Source organism: Cucurbita moschata, unplaced genomic scaffold (genome assembly GCF_002738365.1).
Source record: "Cucurbita moschata cultivar Rifu unplaced genomic scaffold, Cmos_1.0 Cmo_Scf00030, whole genome shotgun sequence".
NCBI classification, from domain to species: Eukaryota; Viridiplantae; Streptophyta; class Magnoliopsida; order Cucurbitales; family Cucurbitaceae; genus Cucurbita; species Cucurbita moschata.
In genome coordinates, this window is record NW_019268546.1 from 2,406,633 (window position 1) to 2,424,575 (window position 17,943).

At 34.3% G+C, this 17,943-nt stretch overlaps 2 protein-coding genes across 6 annotated transcripts; one reads left to right on the top strand and one right to left on the bottom strand.

Annotated features, from left to right (window-relative positions):
* The first annotated feature begins 2,377 nt into the window (after positions 1–2,377).
* On the top strand, positions 2,378–6,848 carry LOC111464481 (protein SAWADEE HOMEODOMAIN HOMOLOG 1-like). 2 transcript variants are annotated; one of them, XR_002714044.1, is made up of 11 exons: positions 2,378–2,559; positions 2,830–2,915; positions 3,002–3,047; positions 3,125–3,341; positions 4,134–4,194; positions 5,021–5,072; positions 5,250–5,393; positions 5,608–5,727; positions 5,842–6,047; positions 6,233–6,411; positions 6,728–6,848. XR_002714044.1 is itself a non-coding variant. In XM_023108699.1 (9 exons), the coding sequence occupies exons 1-9, from the start codon at positions 2,497–2,499 to the stop codon at positions 5,902–5,904; spliced, it is 852 nt and encodes a 283-aa protein (XP_022964467.1). In that variant the 5' UTR covers positions 2,378–2,496; the 3' UTR covers positions 5,905–6,199. The 2 variants fall into 2 exon arrangements, 1 of the variants encoding a protein (XP_022964467.1); XM_023108699.1 differs by lacking the exons at positions 6,233–6,411; positions 6,728–6,848 and having other exon boundaries at positions 5,842–6,199.
* On the bottom strand, positions 6,474–12,824 carry LOC111464476 (casein kinase 1-like protein HD16). Of its 4 annotated transcripts, none has more exons than XM_023108694.1 (17): positions 12,671–12,824; positions 11,976–12,533; positions 10,479–10,610; positions 10,315–10,388; positions 10,160–10,229; positions 9,989–10,044; positions 9,842–9,913; positions 9,604–9,698; positions 9,460–9,523; positions 9,221–9,350; positions 8,882–9,100; positions 7,934–8,064; positions 7,625–7,799; positions 7,387–7,477; positions 7,117–7,274; positions 6,841–7,029; positions 6,474–6,758 (listed from the first exon to the last, which is right to left on the bottom strand). In XM_023108694.1, the coding sequence occupies exons 2-17, from the start codon at positions 12,408–12,410 to the stop codon at positions 6,699–6,701; spliced, it is 2,151 nt and encodes a 716-aa protein (XP_022964462.1). In that variant the 5' UTR covers positions 12,411–12,533; positions 12,671–12,824; the 3' UTR covers positions 6,474–6,698. The 4 variants fall into 4 exon arrangements, with proteins under 4 accessions (XP_022964462.1, XP_022964459.1, XP_022964460.1 ...); XM_023108691.1 differs by having other exon boundaries at positions 7,934–8,076; XM_023108692.1 differs by having other exon boundaries at positions 7,934–8,076; positions 12,667–12,814.
* Positions 12,825–17,943: the final 5,119 nt, after the last annotated feature.

Below are 17,943 nucleotides of genomic sequence, written 5' to 3' on the forward strand. Positions count from 1 at the left end.
ATATATATATATATATATATATATATATATATATATATATATATATATATATATATTTAAACGGGTAATGAGAAAGGGAGTAGGGAGATGTCTCTCCGTTAGTTAAATTGAGACAAACGAAGTGAAAAATTGTAACGGCCTAAACCCACTACTAATAGATATTGTCCTATTTTGGTTTTTCATTTCAGGTTTACCCTCAAGGTTTGTAAAACGTGTTAGCTAGAGAGAGTTTTTCACACCCTTATAAAGGCTGTTTTGTTCTCCTCCCCAACCAATGTGGGATCTTACAATCCACCCCTCTTCAGGGTCTAGCGTCCTCACTAACACTCCTTCTTTTCTCCAATCGATGTGGGACACTCACAAAATCCACCGTCCATACTAGTACAACGCCTCGCGTCTATTCCCTTCGAAAAACAGGCTCCTCACTTACACATTGTCCGGTGTTTAGCTCTGATACTATTTATAATAGCTCAAGCCTACTGCTAGCATACGCGTTTTAAAGCTCTGAGGAGAACTCCAAAACGAAAAGTTGAAAGATGACAATATCTACTAGCGACATGGTTGAACCATTACAAGAATTCTCGTTTAGACCTACAAAGAATAAGAGAGTAAAGAAGTTGAAAATTGAAATATATATATTAGTAACTGGAAGTTGATATTATCTAAAAGAAAAACTTAGGATAAGGAAAAATACGTGGAAATATCTGTAAGGAATATTATCGTGCGGGCCACGGGGAGAATAAAGTAAATTGATTAGTACGGACACGTGAAAAGCGGGGCATGAACTTACGAGTTTTATTTGGTTTGCCACGTGTCAAACGCATGGTTCTGGTTCTTGAAGTTATTTCGACGACTTCCTTTTTGCCGGATGATCCCGTGTGAATTCCGAAACCAAACCCCACTTTTTTATATTTTCCACGAACAAAGGGCAAAAATAAAAAAAATAAAAAAAATAAAAAAATAATCTGGTGTTGGAACTTCCACGAAGCTAGGGTAGACATGCAGGATGCTACTAGTCAACCACGTGACCCTGGTTCCTTCTTTATTCCGGGAAACATTACGTAATATTTAAAGGATATTTGAATTCCATATTAGATATTTATGTAGCACCTCTAAGCTTATGACAAATGGTCAAATTTAATTGAATCTTATAAATAAAGCATACACGAATCAGTGTAAATTTAGTGGTAACCTATTTTTAATTAAAAAAAAATTAAAAGGGTAGAAACTAAATTTATAATTAATAAAAAGATAAGATAAATTAAAAGATTGTTTTAAAATGGTAAGATAAGGAGGAGCGGAGAAAAATCAAAGGTAGGCGGAATATATTAATTAAATTAAAAAATGCAAATTGGAGAGTGGAAAAAGAGAGGGAAAGCGACAGTTATGACGCAGTTTCCAAGGAATGAACGATGGAGGAAGGTCTACCCGCGTGTCTGCCCGCGCGTCTGCCCGCGTTTCTACTTCAGATTGTCCACTTAAATTGACCCAAACCATTAGAAGTTCTCATTTCTCTCGTCAGATTATAAATTTCCCTTTTTGTCCCCTGAATTAACTTTAATGGATTAGTATTATTGGAAGGGTATTTGAGTCTAATTATGAAGTAGGCCTTTGGGCTTGGCCCATCTTGTTGGGTACTCCATTTTTCTCCCATTTAAACCCCTTTTTCAACCTAACCTAAAGCTAATTACTTTTTACTTTATAACTCAACCGTAACTAATCTAATTTATCATCAAATAAACGTGAGATCTCGTATTGGTTGAAAAGTAGAACGAAACATTCTTTATAAAAGTGTAAGATTTCTTTTGTAGACGAGTTCTAAGACCCTGAAAGAAAGCTCGAAAGGGAAAGTCTAAAAAGGATAATATCTATTAGTGATAGACATGGACGGTTACAAATGATATTAGAGCCAGACATTGACTAGTGTGCTAGTGAAAATACTGACCCTAATGAAGTGAATTGTGAGATCTCATATTACTTGGAGAGAAGAACAAATCAAGTAAAAATCTTCCTCCCAAGCCCATTTTAAAACTTTAAGGTGAAGTTTGGAAGGAAAATTTGAAAATAAGGGCAATATATTTAAAAATTAAAAATAAAATAACCAAAGTCCCAACTAAATTTCCAATTTCGATACGTTTTTTTTATGTTACATGCATGATCTAAAATATTGGGGCAGTGAAGACATTATTTCTAGAATATATATATTTTGTTCTTTTCTGTTTGCTTTTTTTCTTTTTTTTTTTTTTTAATTTATTTATTAACATAAGAAGGTTTTGATAGTAAATGGACTTGCATACAAAATTGTAATTTTATTTTATGTATAAAACTAAATTGAAATTGAAATTGAAGTTAGGAGGTTAATTTGTTTTTGTGTTTGTTTGTTGTTTTTTTTTGCCCTCGGCAGAGGAGGGAAGTCGAAGTTCAACAACCACAGTTCTCAGTTCGAACTTCTAATCGCTTCGTCTCTTTCCGCTCTGCATGATCTAGCTTTTGCCGATGGAGTTTAGAAATTCGTCAAGCGATATAGATGATTCTGTATTTGAATTCACACTTGCTGAGGTAAGTTCTTATTTGTTAAGCTCGAATTCATGTCTTTCAATCAATGCTTCCGAGTTTAGCTTCACTGTTCGAGTTATGCGCAGAAATTCCTTTCAGCATTTTCTGATTTGAGATTACCGGTTTCGATTTTGTTTTCTTATTATGTTAAGCTCGGGTCCATGTCTTTCAATCAATGCTTCCGAGTTTAGTCACTGTTCGAGTAGCATTTTCTGATTTGAGATTACCGATTTCGATTTTGCATTCTATTTCGTTGTGTCTATAATTTTTCAGATTGTGGAGATGGACAGTATCTTAAGGGAATCTGGAGATCAAACACTTGGTCAACAGTTTTTCCAAGACGTCGCTCTTCATTTCAGGTAATAGAGCTGTGATTGCTTCTTCGAACCAGTATTTGTGCAATCGATCGTCGTGTCTTTCTTTTCATGCTGCTTCTTTCTTGCAGTTGCTCCCCATGGCGCGCTGAAAAATCTCCCGTCACTGCGGAACAGGTCTTTGATTTTTCTCTTATCCACTTTCTACTTTGTTCGTTGTTTTACTGATTTTTGGTAGTTCTTATGTGCCCTAGGTGCAAAGCTGGTTTGAGAATCGGAAAAAGGAATCGCGAAGTAGTAGTACTAGTAGTAGCAAAAAACCTCGCCCTCCACCTCCACCTCCACCTCCACCTCCACTGTCTTCTCCGCCTCCGACTCCGCCGCCGAAACTTTTGCTTTATCATTCGGATAGTGCTTTTTTAACTGACATACCTGCATCTGAACCACCTGATAGTTCTCCTGAATTCAAAGGTAATTTCCGCACCTGCCTTCCCGAATTTAGAAATGCTATCTGAAATTCTTCTCTATAATGTCAATGTAGCAAGCAATTGCTGCGGTTATTGATGTATGCGTTGTTTTCTATCTTCTGGCTTTACAATGGTTTTCGTTACTTTTCTTGCACGACAGTAGACTGGGAAAGGGAAGGTCTGCACAGTAATTGATAACTCATTCGTGCCTAGAATTATTCTAGTTGCTGCATGCACAATGATTGGTAATTTCTTTGTGCTTAGACTATCAAGCCTTTTATAAGAGATTTTAAGAGGAAAAATCCGTAGGTTATGAAACTTAAAACTCACAAATCATCGTTCCGACTGCATGTTAGTCAAAGCTTAGCAGACAAGCAGGGATCGCTGTAATTCTGGTTAGTGCTTCTTGCATTACCGAGAATTTCTAGTATTTCTGCATTCTGCTGCTTATAGTATTGGTGTAGAACAACAAACTTGGGATTTCTCGTTGACAAAGCCTAACTCTGACAGTTTCAACTTTCATTTTGCCGTGTTGATGCCACAATCCTGTGATCGACCCTTTCTTAAATGATGGTATCGAGGTTGAATCTGAAAGTCAAAGTTCAAATCACAGCATGCACTTTGATCTGAAAACTGCAGTTTTTCCTTTGCATAATTTGAGCTTTGGCCAAGATACTATAATTTGCAGTTCTGTAGTAATTTTCCCTCATATGAGTGTTGGTAAACTTGAAATCTGTCCAGTTCAATTTTGAACTATTAACTTTTTGTAACATCTTCACATGAAAATTTTATGCAGGCAAGGCAACTGATCTTTCAGAATTGGCATTTGAAGCCTTTTCGTCAAGAGACAATGCATGGTGAGAAAAATTTAGAGCGGAATACAAAACTATTACATGTGCATTATCTATGACGGAATCATATGCTCATATTCATACAAGCACATTTTCATGGATTATAAGCTGCAATTAACACCTTGAATCCATTGGAATACATTAGGTAGATGATAACGCATTCTAATCAGATGTAGTGTCTCGAGTGTGCTACCATAATCCTAGCATTATACAAGTGCCTTGAGTTTATTTTCATTTCACACTTCGGAAAAATAGTGGAAGACAAATCTCTAAACAAACGATGCTAACTTCCCAGCATCTATTACTTGCAGTCATTCAGCACTTCACACTCTTGAACTTGATAATGATGTGCCGAATATTGCCATTCATTTCAGATCCTTTAAGAACGCATTGCAAAAGTCAGTATGTAGATTACTGAGCCCCATGTAGTTAGAACAACGTTCATAAGTAGTTGAAAGTTGACCGTAATGGTATTTGCATGCCAACTTCAATACAAGTGTTAATAATGATATTTTGACTAGCATTATCTACAGATAGAGCTTTTATACTCAAATCCTTATCTTAATGCTAACGTAAACAACATGTTTCATGGTCACTGTTAGGGGTTATATTGTCCATACCATAAAATCTCTAGCACTATTTCCTGCTTCTACTATCTCACAATGTTTATGTTCAGTTATCTTGCAATATGTTCAGTCAGTATCATTGCTGACATGTATTTACTATTGTTGATATATGGTATATAGCATGATTATGGGCTAATATGTTTAAGGCTCCATGATCTTTGCTGTGGAATTGAAGAGTCTTACTAATGTTTCTTTTGATTCCTTAGGTATGACGTTGCCTCATTCCTTACTTACAGAGTTAATTACCATGGAGAACTGGTAAGATTTTCCCACTTGAATCATATACTTCTCTGGACAGTCGATGTAGACTGCAAAATTACACAGAATACTTGATAATTTTCCACTTCCAGTGCTTTATTGTCGTAAACCCTAGAAAAAAGTAAGCAGATCTTTTAACTTTGAAGCTAAAAGCCCTCAGGATCTGAAACTTCACAGGATGCTAGAGTTCGATATACTGGCTTTGGAAAGGATGAGGATGAGTGGGTGAACGTGGCAAGAGGAGTGCGTGAACGGTCTATACCTTTAGAATCTTCAGAATGTCACAGAGTAAAAGTTGGAGATCTTGTGTTATGTTACCGGGTAATTTCTATGTTCTAGTTTGCTCCCTCCAAAACTGTGTTTTTTTTGAGGGGATGCGCAAATGTTCAACCTCCAAAATAGTCTTATTAGTTATCGGTAATGTTTCATACTAAACTATAATGTTTATAATAGAAAGTGGGAAAGCAGTCCTAAGTGCTGATAAATGTTCTCGTATCATGTTATCTTACCCTCAGATTGTATGCCTTATTTACAGGAAGGACAAGATCATGCTCTCTACTTCGATGCATATGTTGTGGAAATTCAGAGGAGACTGCATGATACTGGAGGTTGCCGATGCATATTCGTTGTACGCTACGAACATGATCACTATGAGGTATGTACTACGACAAGAACTGTCACAGTACTACGCGAGCAACCCAATTTTAGACCTTTCTCTAACTTGCATGAAACTAATACTCCAAATTCTAATGATGCCTTCTTTGCTTAGGAAAAAGTGCATTTGGGGAGGCTGTGCTGCAGGCCATCAGCGTACAACTCAGACCAACTTTAATGTTAATGAAATGCTCGAATCTACTTTCCTCGGAAAAAAGTACATTTAAAAGATTTTGTTTGAAAAAGTTATTTGCATATGCGTCAGCTCGCAAGTGACCTGTCCATGCTTCCCTGGAGGAATTGAGAACACTCCCTCTTTTGGTAATTATCAGGTTAAATTGCAAGTTTAATCATGGATTTTATAATTTGTCTATTTATTTGGTCTTAAGCATCTCTAATAGATCTCAACTTTTATGTTTATAGTTCCGCTCCACAACATTCAATGTTTTTTAGGAAATGATTGATACATTTGATACAAATTTAAATTTTATGTTTAATTGAATCAGATTCATGAATTTGATGTAGCAGACGGATATCTCAAAAGCTAGGTATATTTTAACTTCATTATTATGTAACCTGCACTTGAGGGGATATGTTGTCATTTGAGAAAATGGTGATCCAACAATGGGCAGCTTAAATTGAAGAGAACAAGAGTGGGCCCACCAAGGATCAAATTTTCAAAGAGGTACCTTATTTCTTACTTGTCTCTCCAGTGAATACATGAATAATGGGATAACAGGGGAAAGATTATGCTAATAGGCTTAAATTATCATTAACAATGGGGCAAATTTTTCTATAAATGGCATAGTTCACCAACAACCTAACAGATAGTATCTACTTAATTACATTTTAATTCGAACTAGGTTATCAAGAGTTATTCTATGCTTGGATACCCCCACGAATGCCAAGGTCTCTCTCTACGTGTGCCTTCTTTTTTCTTTTTTTCTTTTTGGTTAGAGAAGATACAGAAGCTCACGAAACTGTTCTTCCATAACATACAGATGCAATATAAAGGTTCTTTGCCCATTTCTCCTGCAGTAGAGATGAAAGATTTAGATATTTTAACAACAATGGGCACATAGTGTCATTGAAACGTGGATTAAAAGTTCAATACCTTGACATGGGTGCTTGGAAATGCAGATGTCCGGAGAGTCTCTTGTGTTTCGTCTGCAGGTTTTCGCCTTGGCACGCTAAGAACAAGGGCTGCCTGGTCACTGGTTGCTGCAGTTGCTGTGATTCGATACCCACAGTCCCATCGACGGTGAATACCTTCGCTAGGGTACAAGAAATCCAATTCTACCACCTAAAATAAAACTTTTAAGAATCGTCAGTTCTGTAATGCCCAGGGTTAGATGATTACTATTTTTCACTACGCTAAATAAAAAATGACCTGATCTGAAAATCCTGCACCACGGGACATAACAACGCCCCACCTACTTCCCGAGGTGGCCATTGCTGTTACGTAGAATCCCTCTTTCCACTTTTTATTAATCCATTTGAAAGGAAACGAATCACTGACTTTGTACGACTGTTGTAAGTACTGGGTGCCTGGAATCGGTAAGTTGAGATTCAACAACGTAAATAAAATTAAAAAATGCTATCATTCTTATAATTAATCCAAAACTCTGAACCAAAAAGTAGTAAAATATTCAAAACTGACCCTTAGACATTACAACCAATGAGCTCCCATTAATGACTCCAGCTACTGCTGTGATGTAATAGTTCTTCTCCCATTGCTCCATTATCCATTCCTTCAAACACAACCAAGTGTTTTTTTGTTACATGCCAATTACGGGAGCATTCATTTTGGACTAATAAAGGTCAGAGAGATGTAAGAGATAAAAACGAGTTGATGCTGGTCAGAAATTATTACTGCCATCTGGGAAAAAGAAAGTTACCTTGTGAAGAAAATAAGGAGAAAGTTCATAGACTTGTGAGGAAAACCCAGTGCCAGCATCCATGATCAAGGCCCATAAATTTTGACATGAGGCCACACTACTTATAAACAAGCCATCTTCATTCCCTTTCTCGATATGCTGACAAAGCCTTGCATCAGCTACATTGTAGTGATACCTAAATATCAAAATAATACATCATTTCAAGCAGTTTGATACATCGACTGTTGTACGAGCTAAGCATCAATATGGATCAGGAACCACACAATATTTTAACATTTCAAAATAATGTATCAGTTCCTGCATGAATACCTTTGCTTCATAGGCCGTCGAGCATTGTAGACACTGATCCATTGTGTTGCAGGCATGCCCATACGAACCTTCTTCTTTGGTTGTTCGTCGTCTTCTTCCTCCAAAGTCAATCTGCCTCGCTTATGCCCCACCTGACAAATGAGCTTCAGAAGATGGAGATTCAGTAAGATAGATCCTTCCACACCCTAAATGTATCTAGATAATCATGGTTCATGAACTATGAAGCACAGGCACAAATAAAATTTTGGGAAGTATTGGTGTCAGACACGTCAAACATGGATACGTTCAGACAAGCATTGGGCATGTGTCCAGCACATGAAATAAAATGCGCTTTTTAGTAAATTTCATCATTTTTGGACACGCTAGGACACATTCGACATACATTTTGAACACTCCTGAGGAAGAAAGAATGACTTGCTATAAAAAATGGTCCAGCCCATCGTATTAAAACCCTAAATGATAAAGAAAGAACCTAAACGAAGGATAAGGAGATGAAGCACTAACTTAGAAAGATTGAAGGCCCTTATCATCACACCCAAACCTGTGTGTTTAATAGACCATAGTACCAAAATCACCATATATTGGATTTTTTTCCCTTAATATTTTGTTAATTACTTTTAATTGAGAACAGTAAATCAGTTTAATTGAAGACAGTTTTTCTCCCACCACCACAGCAATATCACAATATGTAAGCAAAATAATAATAATAAATACATAATTGAGGTTAGATATTGCACGATATGTCTAACTATGCATGCACACAATATGTAGTATGTATATTAAATAAAAATAAAAAAAAGCAAATGTCCTCAACGTTATGTCTAACCATGCATGCACACATATATGCACTATGTCTATGTCGTGTCATATCCGTATCACATATCTATATCTGTGCTTAAGTCATGGAAGTTGGAGAAATCGTGAAATTTATGTGCCTTCTAACCATACCTTTTGAGCGCCATCTGTATTTATCGGCCTGATTTCAGGATTTGGACCAATGATTCCATCAAAAAGTGAAATATATTTTGCATAATTAGGTTCTTCATCAAACTTCAAGTTCACCACATATTCAACAAACTGTTTGAAGGGCTGCGGACAGAAGCAACATAAAGTCTCCGGAGAAGTAGCCATCTTCTTTTTGCAAACAAGGAATCCTTTGTTCTCTCCCTGTAACCATCATCATGATTAAGTCTTGTTTTATCTTTTTTTTAAAGAGAGAGACATTATCGTAAAGAAAATTATATGCAGGAGATAAGAAACTACTCATCAACTTGATAAAGGGTCAACCTGATATCCTTGCCATGGCAGCCGGCCACGAAGAAGGAAAATTAGTGTATATGCAAGAGATTCTAGGTCATCTCTGCGGCTACCAGTCCTACCCAAATGAGCATGTACACTAGCATAGCGCACTGTTCCTCTGTCAAAGCAGAACACAAATGAACCGAGACCATCAATAACAAACAGTGATTGAATACGAAAACTTCAGGATTGAAAAGAAACAGAATAAAAACAGAATAAAGGTGTACCTGAATACATCAGGTCTCTGATCATACTCAACATGCTGGCCAGAGCTATCACGCCATCTAGTTGCTGGCAACAATAAGAAAAAGTATAGTGAAACGAGCTACAAAATAAATACTAAATGAAAAAAGATGCAAGACATAACATACCTAATCCAAGATCAACCAAAAACAACTTTTTCTCATCCGGGGACCCTGAAGGACCAAGCAGAAAATTTTCAGGTTTGACATCGCCATGAATGTACCTAACAGACAAAAATGATTGTAAATTAGGACTTCTTTAAATAGAAACCAGATTTGGGTAAGTGAGATAAGGTGCCATTTTTACAAGCTCACTCAGACAATAAAACAAATAAAATATCTAAATGGCTCCCAACAGAACCCTTACCCGCGAGAATGCACCTTTTCCAAAATGGATATTGCTTCAATTGCAATGCAAGCAACCATTTCAACAGACATGCTGAAACAAGAAAAAAAATTTAAGTAATAAAACAAGGTTCAAATGTACATTCAGAAAAGTTTCTTTCTAACTCACGTATGGGCATTATTATTCCAGACATCCCATAAGCTTGGCCCCAGCATATCCATAACCTAAAAGATTAAAAGCATCTAATGTAAGTGACGTGAAAGACAAGGAAAGAATGGTTTTCAAAACAATGAAGATGTGCCCAAAAAGAAAACCAGAGAGAAACAGATGAGAATATACCATAATATAGTAGTCGCCTTGTCTCCCCTTGAAATGCACCCGAGGTACACCATGACTACCACCAAGAGTACTGTAGAGATTGAAATAGTATAAGATTCACCAAAAGAAAATAGAGAATTGGATGAAGAGACTGGAGAGATGTGATGGCCACTCACTTGTAAACTTGCCACTCATAAGGTGGTCCATAATTACATCCCTTGCTACTTCTATGCTCAAATTTCAAAGCCACCTGACATCAGAAATTTTGTTCAATGTAATATTTGGGGAGAGAGATAGGGGGGGGAACTTATGTGTGAATGGAAATTATTCTGATGTTTACCTCCACAGCACCAGGGCCAGTTCTCTCATTCGTATTAACAGTGGTGACTCTCCGTCCAACATAAACCTGTCCAAATCCACCCTTACCCAGCTTTCTATCTATCCTATAGAGCGGGGAACCACCCACCTGAATCTGCATGATTTTTAAGGGAAGAGAATTATAATGGAGTGGCAATGAACTACTAATAAAAAAAAAATAGTTTTCTAAAAAAACAAAGATCATGAAATTTGACTTCGGCCAACTATTGCTACACCATTCAACCAAAAGAATTTACTAAAAACTATATATTTAAAATTACAAAGCTAATAAACCATAGCATATCCTACAAGAAGCTAGAAAACTGCCTTGCAGAGTAAAAAATAACATAAGAATGTAACAGGACATGCAAAATTTAAACATTTTTATTATTTCTCAAGTCCACAAAATCGTAATGTTCAAACAACGAAGATGTAGATGAAAAATGTACATTATTGTTCAAAATACTATAGGCATCACGATTGCTAATGACTAAAGGGAAAGTTGTGTGGTATATCCACTTTAAGAAAACTCAAGAGGGCTAAAGAAATAATGCAGCTACCAAACAACCACATTCATCATTATCAGTAACTAAGGACATGATCATGAGATGAGCAAACAGAACGGGATTGACATACCGTACATCTATCATAATGTATCAATAAAATACTTGTCTGCAACCTTTATCCAACTACCGTTTATTCTTAATATTCCTTTCTAATAAATACAAGGTATCTGATACCAAACTCAAGTGGTGATTTTAGGTGAAACTAAGATGAATTAGGCCAAATCTATTGTCAAGGAAGTGAAATTTCATGAAGGAAATTTCCCTAAAAGTTTATTTCATTAATGTTCAAAAAGCTTCAATACAATACAACCTAGATGTGGTTATTCACAACCTTGCTAAAGAAATGAATAACAAGCTACACTATAAAATCAAAATAAGAAAAGCACCTAGACTAATCAAGCTACACTGTATTGTTGCTTCCTGCATAAATTATCTTAATAACCCAGCACCAAATGAAATGATGGTGACCTCAACTTCCGTAATTCTTAAAGGCTATTTAGGATTCAGAAAAGCCTAATGGTAGGAATAACGCAATTGCATTAAGAAGCTGCCAGAACTCCACTCTGGGGGCTCTAAAACAACGCGTATAAATTCTGTGATTCCATTAATAACCATTCAAGAACCGACACATAACTGGTTCTGATCAAATAGAGAGACGATTATTTCCACCAAGCATTGTCTAGAAATATCTTCACCAGAGAATCTATTATCACAAGACTTCATAAAACAAACTCTCAATTCGACAAGAATATGACTCCCAAATTTAGAGAAATTTACAACGTTACCCATTTGAATATTTAGTCCAGTACATAGTCCTACACCCATCATACTACGAGATATGCAAATCGATGCATGCAGCAAAAGATGTAATAGTCCGTATTTTTATCGGCTGTTGCAGCTGTCTAAGAACTAACCTTTTCGGGAAGCGGTGCTGTGCTTCCCTCCTCTTCAACAGCGTGAGCTTTATCATTGCTTCCTGCTCCACTGTCGTGATCATCCATTTTCTTATCCCCTATTTCTTCCTTCTTGGCTCCACCAGCAGCGCCTCCTACCTCTCCAACTCCAAACTCGTCTCCACCTCTGACAAGAAAACCTCCCTTCGGCACTCGATGCTCTTCCGGATTCGCTACAGCAGCAGCTACCGTATCATTGACCGGTGGCGGCTGCTGATTGCTTCCTTCTTGCAACCGCTTCTCGCTGATATTAGGCAACACTTCTAACGCCGCCGCTGCCTTCCTCCTTCTCCTTGTCCTCGTCGCAATGGCCTCCCCTTCCGGCTCGATCGGACACAACACGTCTTTCTGCTGCTTTGCCCGTCCCCTGCGCACTCCGCTACGCAGTAGCGGCATCGTTCATCGTTCAAGAATCATCCTCCCCTCAAAACCCCAAATAGATACCAAAATTCCGCTCATAAATCAACAAGAACGCCAAATCCCTAGTTTACTCCTCCAACCACACCTCACCGAACTCAACTGCGATCAATTAAAAACAGACAAATTTGCAACCCTAGAACGCCGATTTGAAAGGAACAGAAAAAGAGCCGTAGAGAGAGAAATACAATAAAAAAAAATAAAAAAATCAGAGGAATGTGCTAATTCAACTGACCGACCAGAACAGGGAGAAATATCATCAAACGAAACGCCAAGCCGTTAATCGCCGCTGAGAAATTTCGTTATCAAGGTGATTTCAGCGCGGGAAGAGAGGAGAGAGAGAGAAATGACGACGGTGACACTGAGGGAAGAGGGTTCGAGTGTCTGCGAAGTGGTAGAAGCCGTACAACATGTCAGTTTATTATTGAATCGGGTCTGGCCCAATCCGAAGCGCGGCCCAATATATCATTTTGGGCCAAAGTACAAATTTAATCATGATCCGGCCCATCTCAAATTTTGGAAAGCCAATCCAGTTACCTTGCCGGATGGGCCGAGTTATTTTGCGTACGTAACCGCAATTGGACCCTATTATTATATAATTTATAACATTAATTCAAATTAATTTTTGTTATAGTGGTATTTGCTAAAACGGAATAATAATAATTATTATAGATAAACACATTAAAATTAAAATTTTATGTCTAAAATAGCTTATATTGTACTTATATGGTAAAAATTCAAGCCTACCGCTCGTAATACTGTCTTTTTTTTTTATTTTTCTCAAGGTTTTTAAAACACGTCTCGTAGAGGGAAGTTTCTACACTTTTATAAAAAAATGTTTCGTTGCTCTCTCAAACCGTTGTGGAATCTCACAGTCCACCTCATTCGGAGCTCAGCGTCCTCACTCCAATCAATGTGGGATCTAACAATCCACCCTCTTCGAAGCCCATCATTCTCGCTAGCACACGACCTAGTGTCCACCTGTAACCCGAATTTGCTAAATGTAAAAAAACAACATTTGAAAATTTTAAAATATAATATTTTGATTAGTCAAATACGAGAAAATATTATTTAAAAATATGTTACCACACATGATATGATGGTATATATGATAATATCTAGACACAAAAATGTCGGTGTCAATTGAAATTACATTAAAGAAACAAATAAATAGTGTTTTATTTATTTATTTAAAATAACATTTGTGTTGTAGCCGTACTTTAGTAGCAACAAGACTAATTGCTTGGTCTGGGGCCGACATGTCGCTCATAAATAAAATAAATCAATTGCGTACGTTTGTTCCTACTTGGTGCTCATAGCGGCGTTTTTAATACCAGTATTTTATTCCTTGATTTTTACGCACGCCAAATTTAATAATTAAATTAAAAATATGATAATTACATTAAAAAAATCATTTAAAGTGGCCAAAAAAAAAAAACAAAGCCGGGGCTTTTAAATAAAAAGAAAAAGAAAAATTAAATAAAATTCTTGGTTATTTTTCTTCCAAGGAAAAGAGAAAAGGTGAAATGACAGGCAGCTGGACGTTTCTTGTTCAAATTGTGCTTGTAAATCTTTATTTTATTTTTTATTTTTTATTATTTAAAAAAATTAAAGGGGAAGAAAATAATAAAATATCCTTCGTTTTTTTTTTTTTTGGCCGCCGTGGTCTGTCTCGTAAATTATAATTATGCTAATATTGCTAAATGGTCCCTAATTCTTTAAAAATTTCAACTTTATATTTTTATGTATTAAAAATCCTTGATTAAATTTTTTTTTATTAACAAATTTGGCGCTGTCATTAAAACACGTCAATATCTAAATATATTAATAAAAGTTAATTTAATATATATTAATTTCCCATCTACAAAACATTTTTGGGGTGACTTTTAATATATTAAGGGTTAAGTTTAAGAATTTACTAAAATATGAAGGACTATTTTGTAAAGTAATTTTTAGATTAAAAAACTAATATTTCTACCATTAATTATGATTTTCTAGAATTAATTTCTAGAATGGGCTTTTAATATGTTTCTAGAAAGATAAAAATAAAAATAAAAATAAAAGGCAATTAAGAGAATGGCTTTATGAGTGTAGAAAAGAATTCACTCAATTATTGAAAGTATGGTTTTTGAAGTCTTGAAAGAAATAGCAAAGTAGGTTTGACATTTTAGATTACAAAAGTCCGTTGTGCTTAGCCAACTTGTCGAACCATTTTGTATTTGGTCGATAATTATATACCGTTAAATGTATGAGAAAATGTTACGACTCACGTCTAAGATTCAGATCATGATACAATACTTAATAGTCTTAGCATTCTCTTGCGATATGATCATGTTACTTATTTATCGATTCTAAGAGTCAAAACAATCCCCACAAACCAACACGAGCCCTTTCAACATGTTTTATCCTCACTCTTATGTATTCAATTGTTATCGTAGGTAAACTTTCAATTCTTTTAAGCTTTCTTGGTCATCCTTTTCTCAAGATTGCTCTTATTTAGATGTGGTCTCGATTAATTCATGTATCTCCTTTTTATTCAGAGTGTCACAAAAAATCAAAAGATTAATAGAAAACAAATGAGTTTTGAATCTTCCCGAGTATTTAATTAGTTAAAACATTTTATTTTTAATTTTAAAATTTTGTATTTGAAATATTATTTATATGCTTAATTTCTAAAATCGAAAAACAAAAAACTATTTGTTCATCAAACATTGTGGTGGTCTTGTCAATAACTTTTCTAACACAAAACTCACCCTCAAAACCAACCAGTATCTACAATTAGGAGTATACCAGTAGAGTCAGGAAAAATTCTTTAAACGGGTTAGTTGGATTAATAATCTAAGCAATCCTCTATTTTGGGTCGATGGAATTGTTTATTTATTATTATTTTTTTATAATTATTTTTAAAATTCTGCTTAATAAATTTAAATATAAAATATTTACGAGCAACAACCCATCACTAACCTTGGTTATAAGCATTAATCTTTATTAAAGTAGAGTAGGGTTGAGTTGGGTTGAATTGGTCTGTAACTTTATTTTTAGGTATTGGACAAAAACAATGTCAACCTCAAAATTGAATCAATTTTGTGGGCTATAAAAAAAAAACTAAACACAGCTAAAAAAAATCTAACCTAACTCAATTCTTATCATTTGAATTGATCGAGTTATGGAGGTATATGAACCCCTTTATGTTGGATTACGTAACGAGAATTAGTAGGAGGGGTTATTAGGGGCGGGGAAGTGTTCGTTTTGAAAGTAAGGTTTGAATTAGGTAAAGAATGAAAACAAAGCTTTATGAGTTAGTGGGTAGATGGGGAAAAGTAGAAAGGCAAGGCGGTTGCATTAATGAAGAATTAGAGGCTTTACAAAAAGGAAGAAACACTTGGCTTTAAAATTTTGGCAGTTTCCCATTTGAGGTGAGCCAGAGGAAGTCGCAATGGCAAGCTCATGGTTTTCCTCCGACTACCGCAACGTTGGGGCCGCGCACCTTGTTTTCTTTATCTTACCTTTTTACGCTATTGGAACCAACCCTCGCCCCATTAGCTCGCTTACTTAACCAAAGAGGAGAGGGAAAAATACGTTAAATTAATTGAAATATCCCTAGTCTTTATTTATCGCAAAATTAATCTTACATTAGTTCTAATTAGAGCCATTAATACGTTATTTTAATAATACGTTTAAATTTTTTTTAAATTTAAAAAATAAATAAAGATATTGTTATCGTTACTAACCACAAATACTCATGAATTTTTAAAACATAACGTTAAAAGGTAAAGTAATTTCTGCCCATAAACTTTAGAGTATTAATACTACTTTTAAATTTTAGCTTTATTTTATGTTAAATTAATAAAAAAATACTGGCGAGCTTTGCATTTTATCTTATTTTGGATGAAAATTATTAATATTTTATTTCGAAAATAGGTTTTGAAGTGTTTAAAAAATATCTTTTGAACTTTCCAACATTTTAAAAAAATTGTATTCAAATTTCGAAAGTTTTATTAATATTCTTAAACTTATTTAAAAAACTTAAAATATCTTTAATTTTTTTATAAAAAATTTTAATGTAACCTTAACATTAGTGTATGGACAGTAACATTAATGCTCTTATTTAAAAAGATTTTAACACTCATAAAATTAAAGGAGATTATCCAAGTTAGACAGACGGAATTTTTTTCATTTTTTAATATTTTTTTAAAAAATATATTCAATTTTTTAAAAAGTAATAGATAATTTTTCATTTTTCAATATAATTTTTCATAAAAGGTAAATGATCACAATAAATTTAATAATTAGTTTATAAAAACAAAAAGAAAATCAATAAACAACTTAATATTTCACACCTAAATAAGAATGAATATATAAATGTAACAAGTTAATTCTATATAAAGTATTTCTCTTTATTTATCATTTAAACAGAGATTCTCTACCTCATTTGAGGTGGATCCCCCACAAAACATGATACTTCGAATTAAATAGAATCTCTAACATATATCGAATAACTAACGCTATTTATTCTTTTACACACAAAATTTGTTATGCAAAAATGCTTTTCTAAAAGAATTAAATTATTCTTATGCAAAAATGCACTTTTAATTTGGGGCCACTTAACGCTAATTATTACATCTAAAACTTGAAATTGACCAATAAAATGAATAGAATATTGAGAAAACATGAAATTATATCATGTGCCAAAATATTAAAGTGGCTTTTAATTTCTTTTATGATACCATAATTTCAATAATTCTAAAGTTCGATTTAATTAATGCATACTTGAACTAATTCACGTGACGTGACATAAGACTATATGTTAAAAAGAATATTCAAAGTTGAAATTGGTGTTTTGTCAACCAATTTTGATTTCTCAAATAAAGTTGAAAATCATTAGGGCATTGCATAAATGAAGGGTTGGATTTTAATCAATCGGTTCAAACTTGTGATGGTTCTTTTAGGACGCACCTCTTATTTATTTATTTATTTATTTATTATTATTATTATTATTTATTGGGTTTAGGTTTAGACTCCCAAAAAAATGCATGCTTCCGAATTCCTTCGTAGGCAAGTCTCCCGGCTCTCCAGACGCCATCTATTCATTTATTATTATTATTATTATATTATTACTTTTATTATTATTTAAATAATAATAATAATTATTATTATATATATATATATATATATATCTCCATACTTTAGGAACTTCGAGGAACCTGCCATGGCAACTGCTTTTCTCATTTGGTTTATTTTTGGATTAAATTATGTACTTTTTATTATTAAATTGTTGTGCCTATTTTAGTGTTTAATTATTAATTTATTTATAATAAATTATGGAGGCAAAAAAGTCTCTATTAATTTAAATTTTGTAATAAATGAATTAATTTCGTAAGGATGGTTTCTTAAAATTTTAATTTATATCTAATATATTATTTTATATTAGTAAATTATTGACATTCAGTAAATAATTTCTATTGAATTAAAATAAAAGTATTTTAATATATAATAAAAAAATTAATTTTTT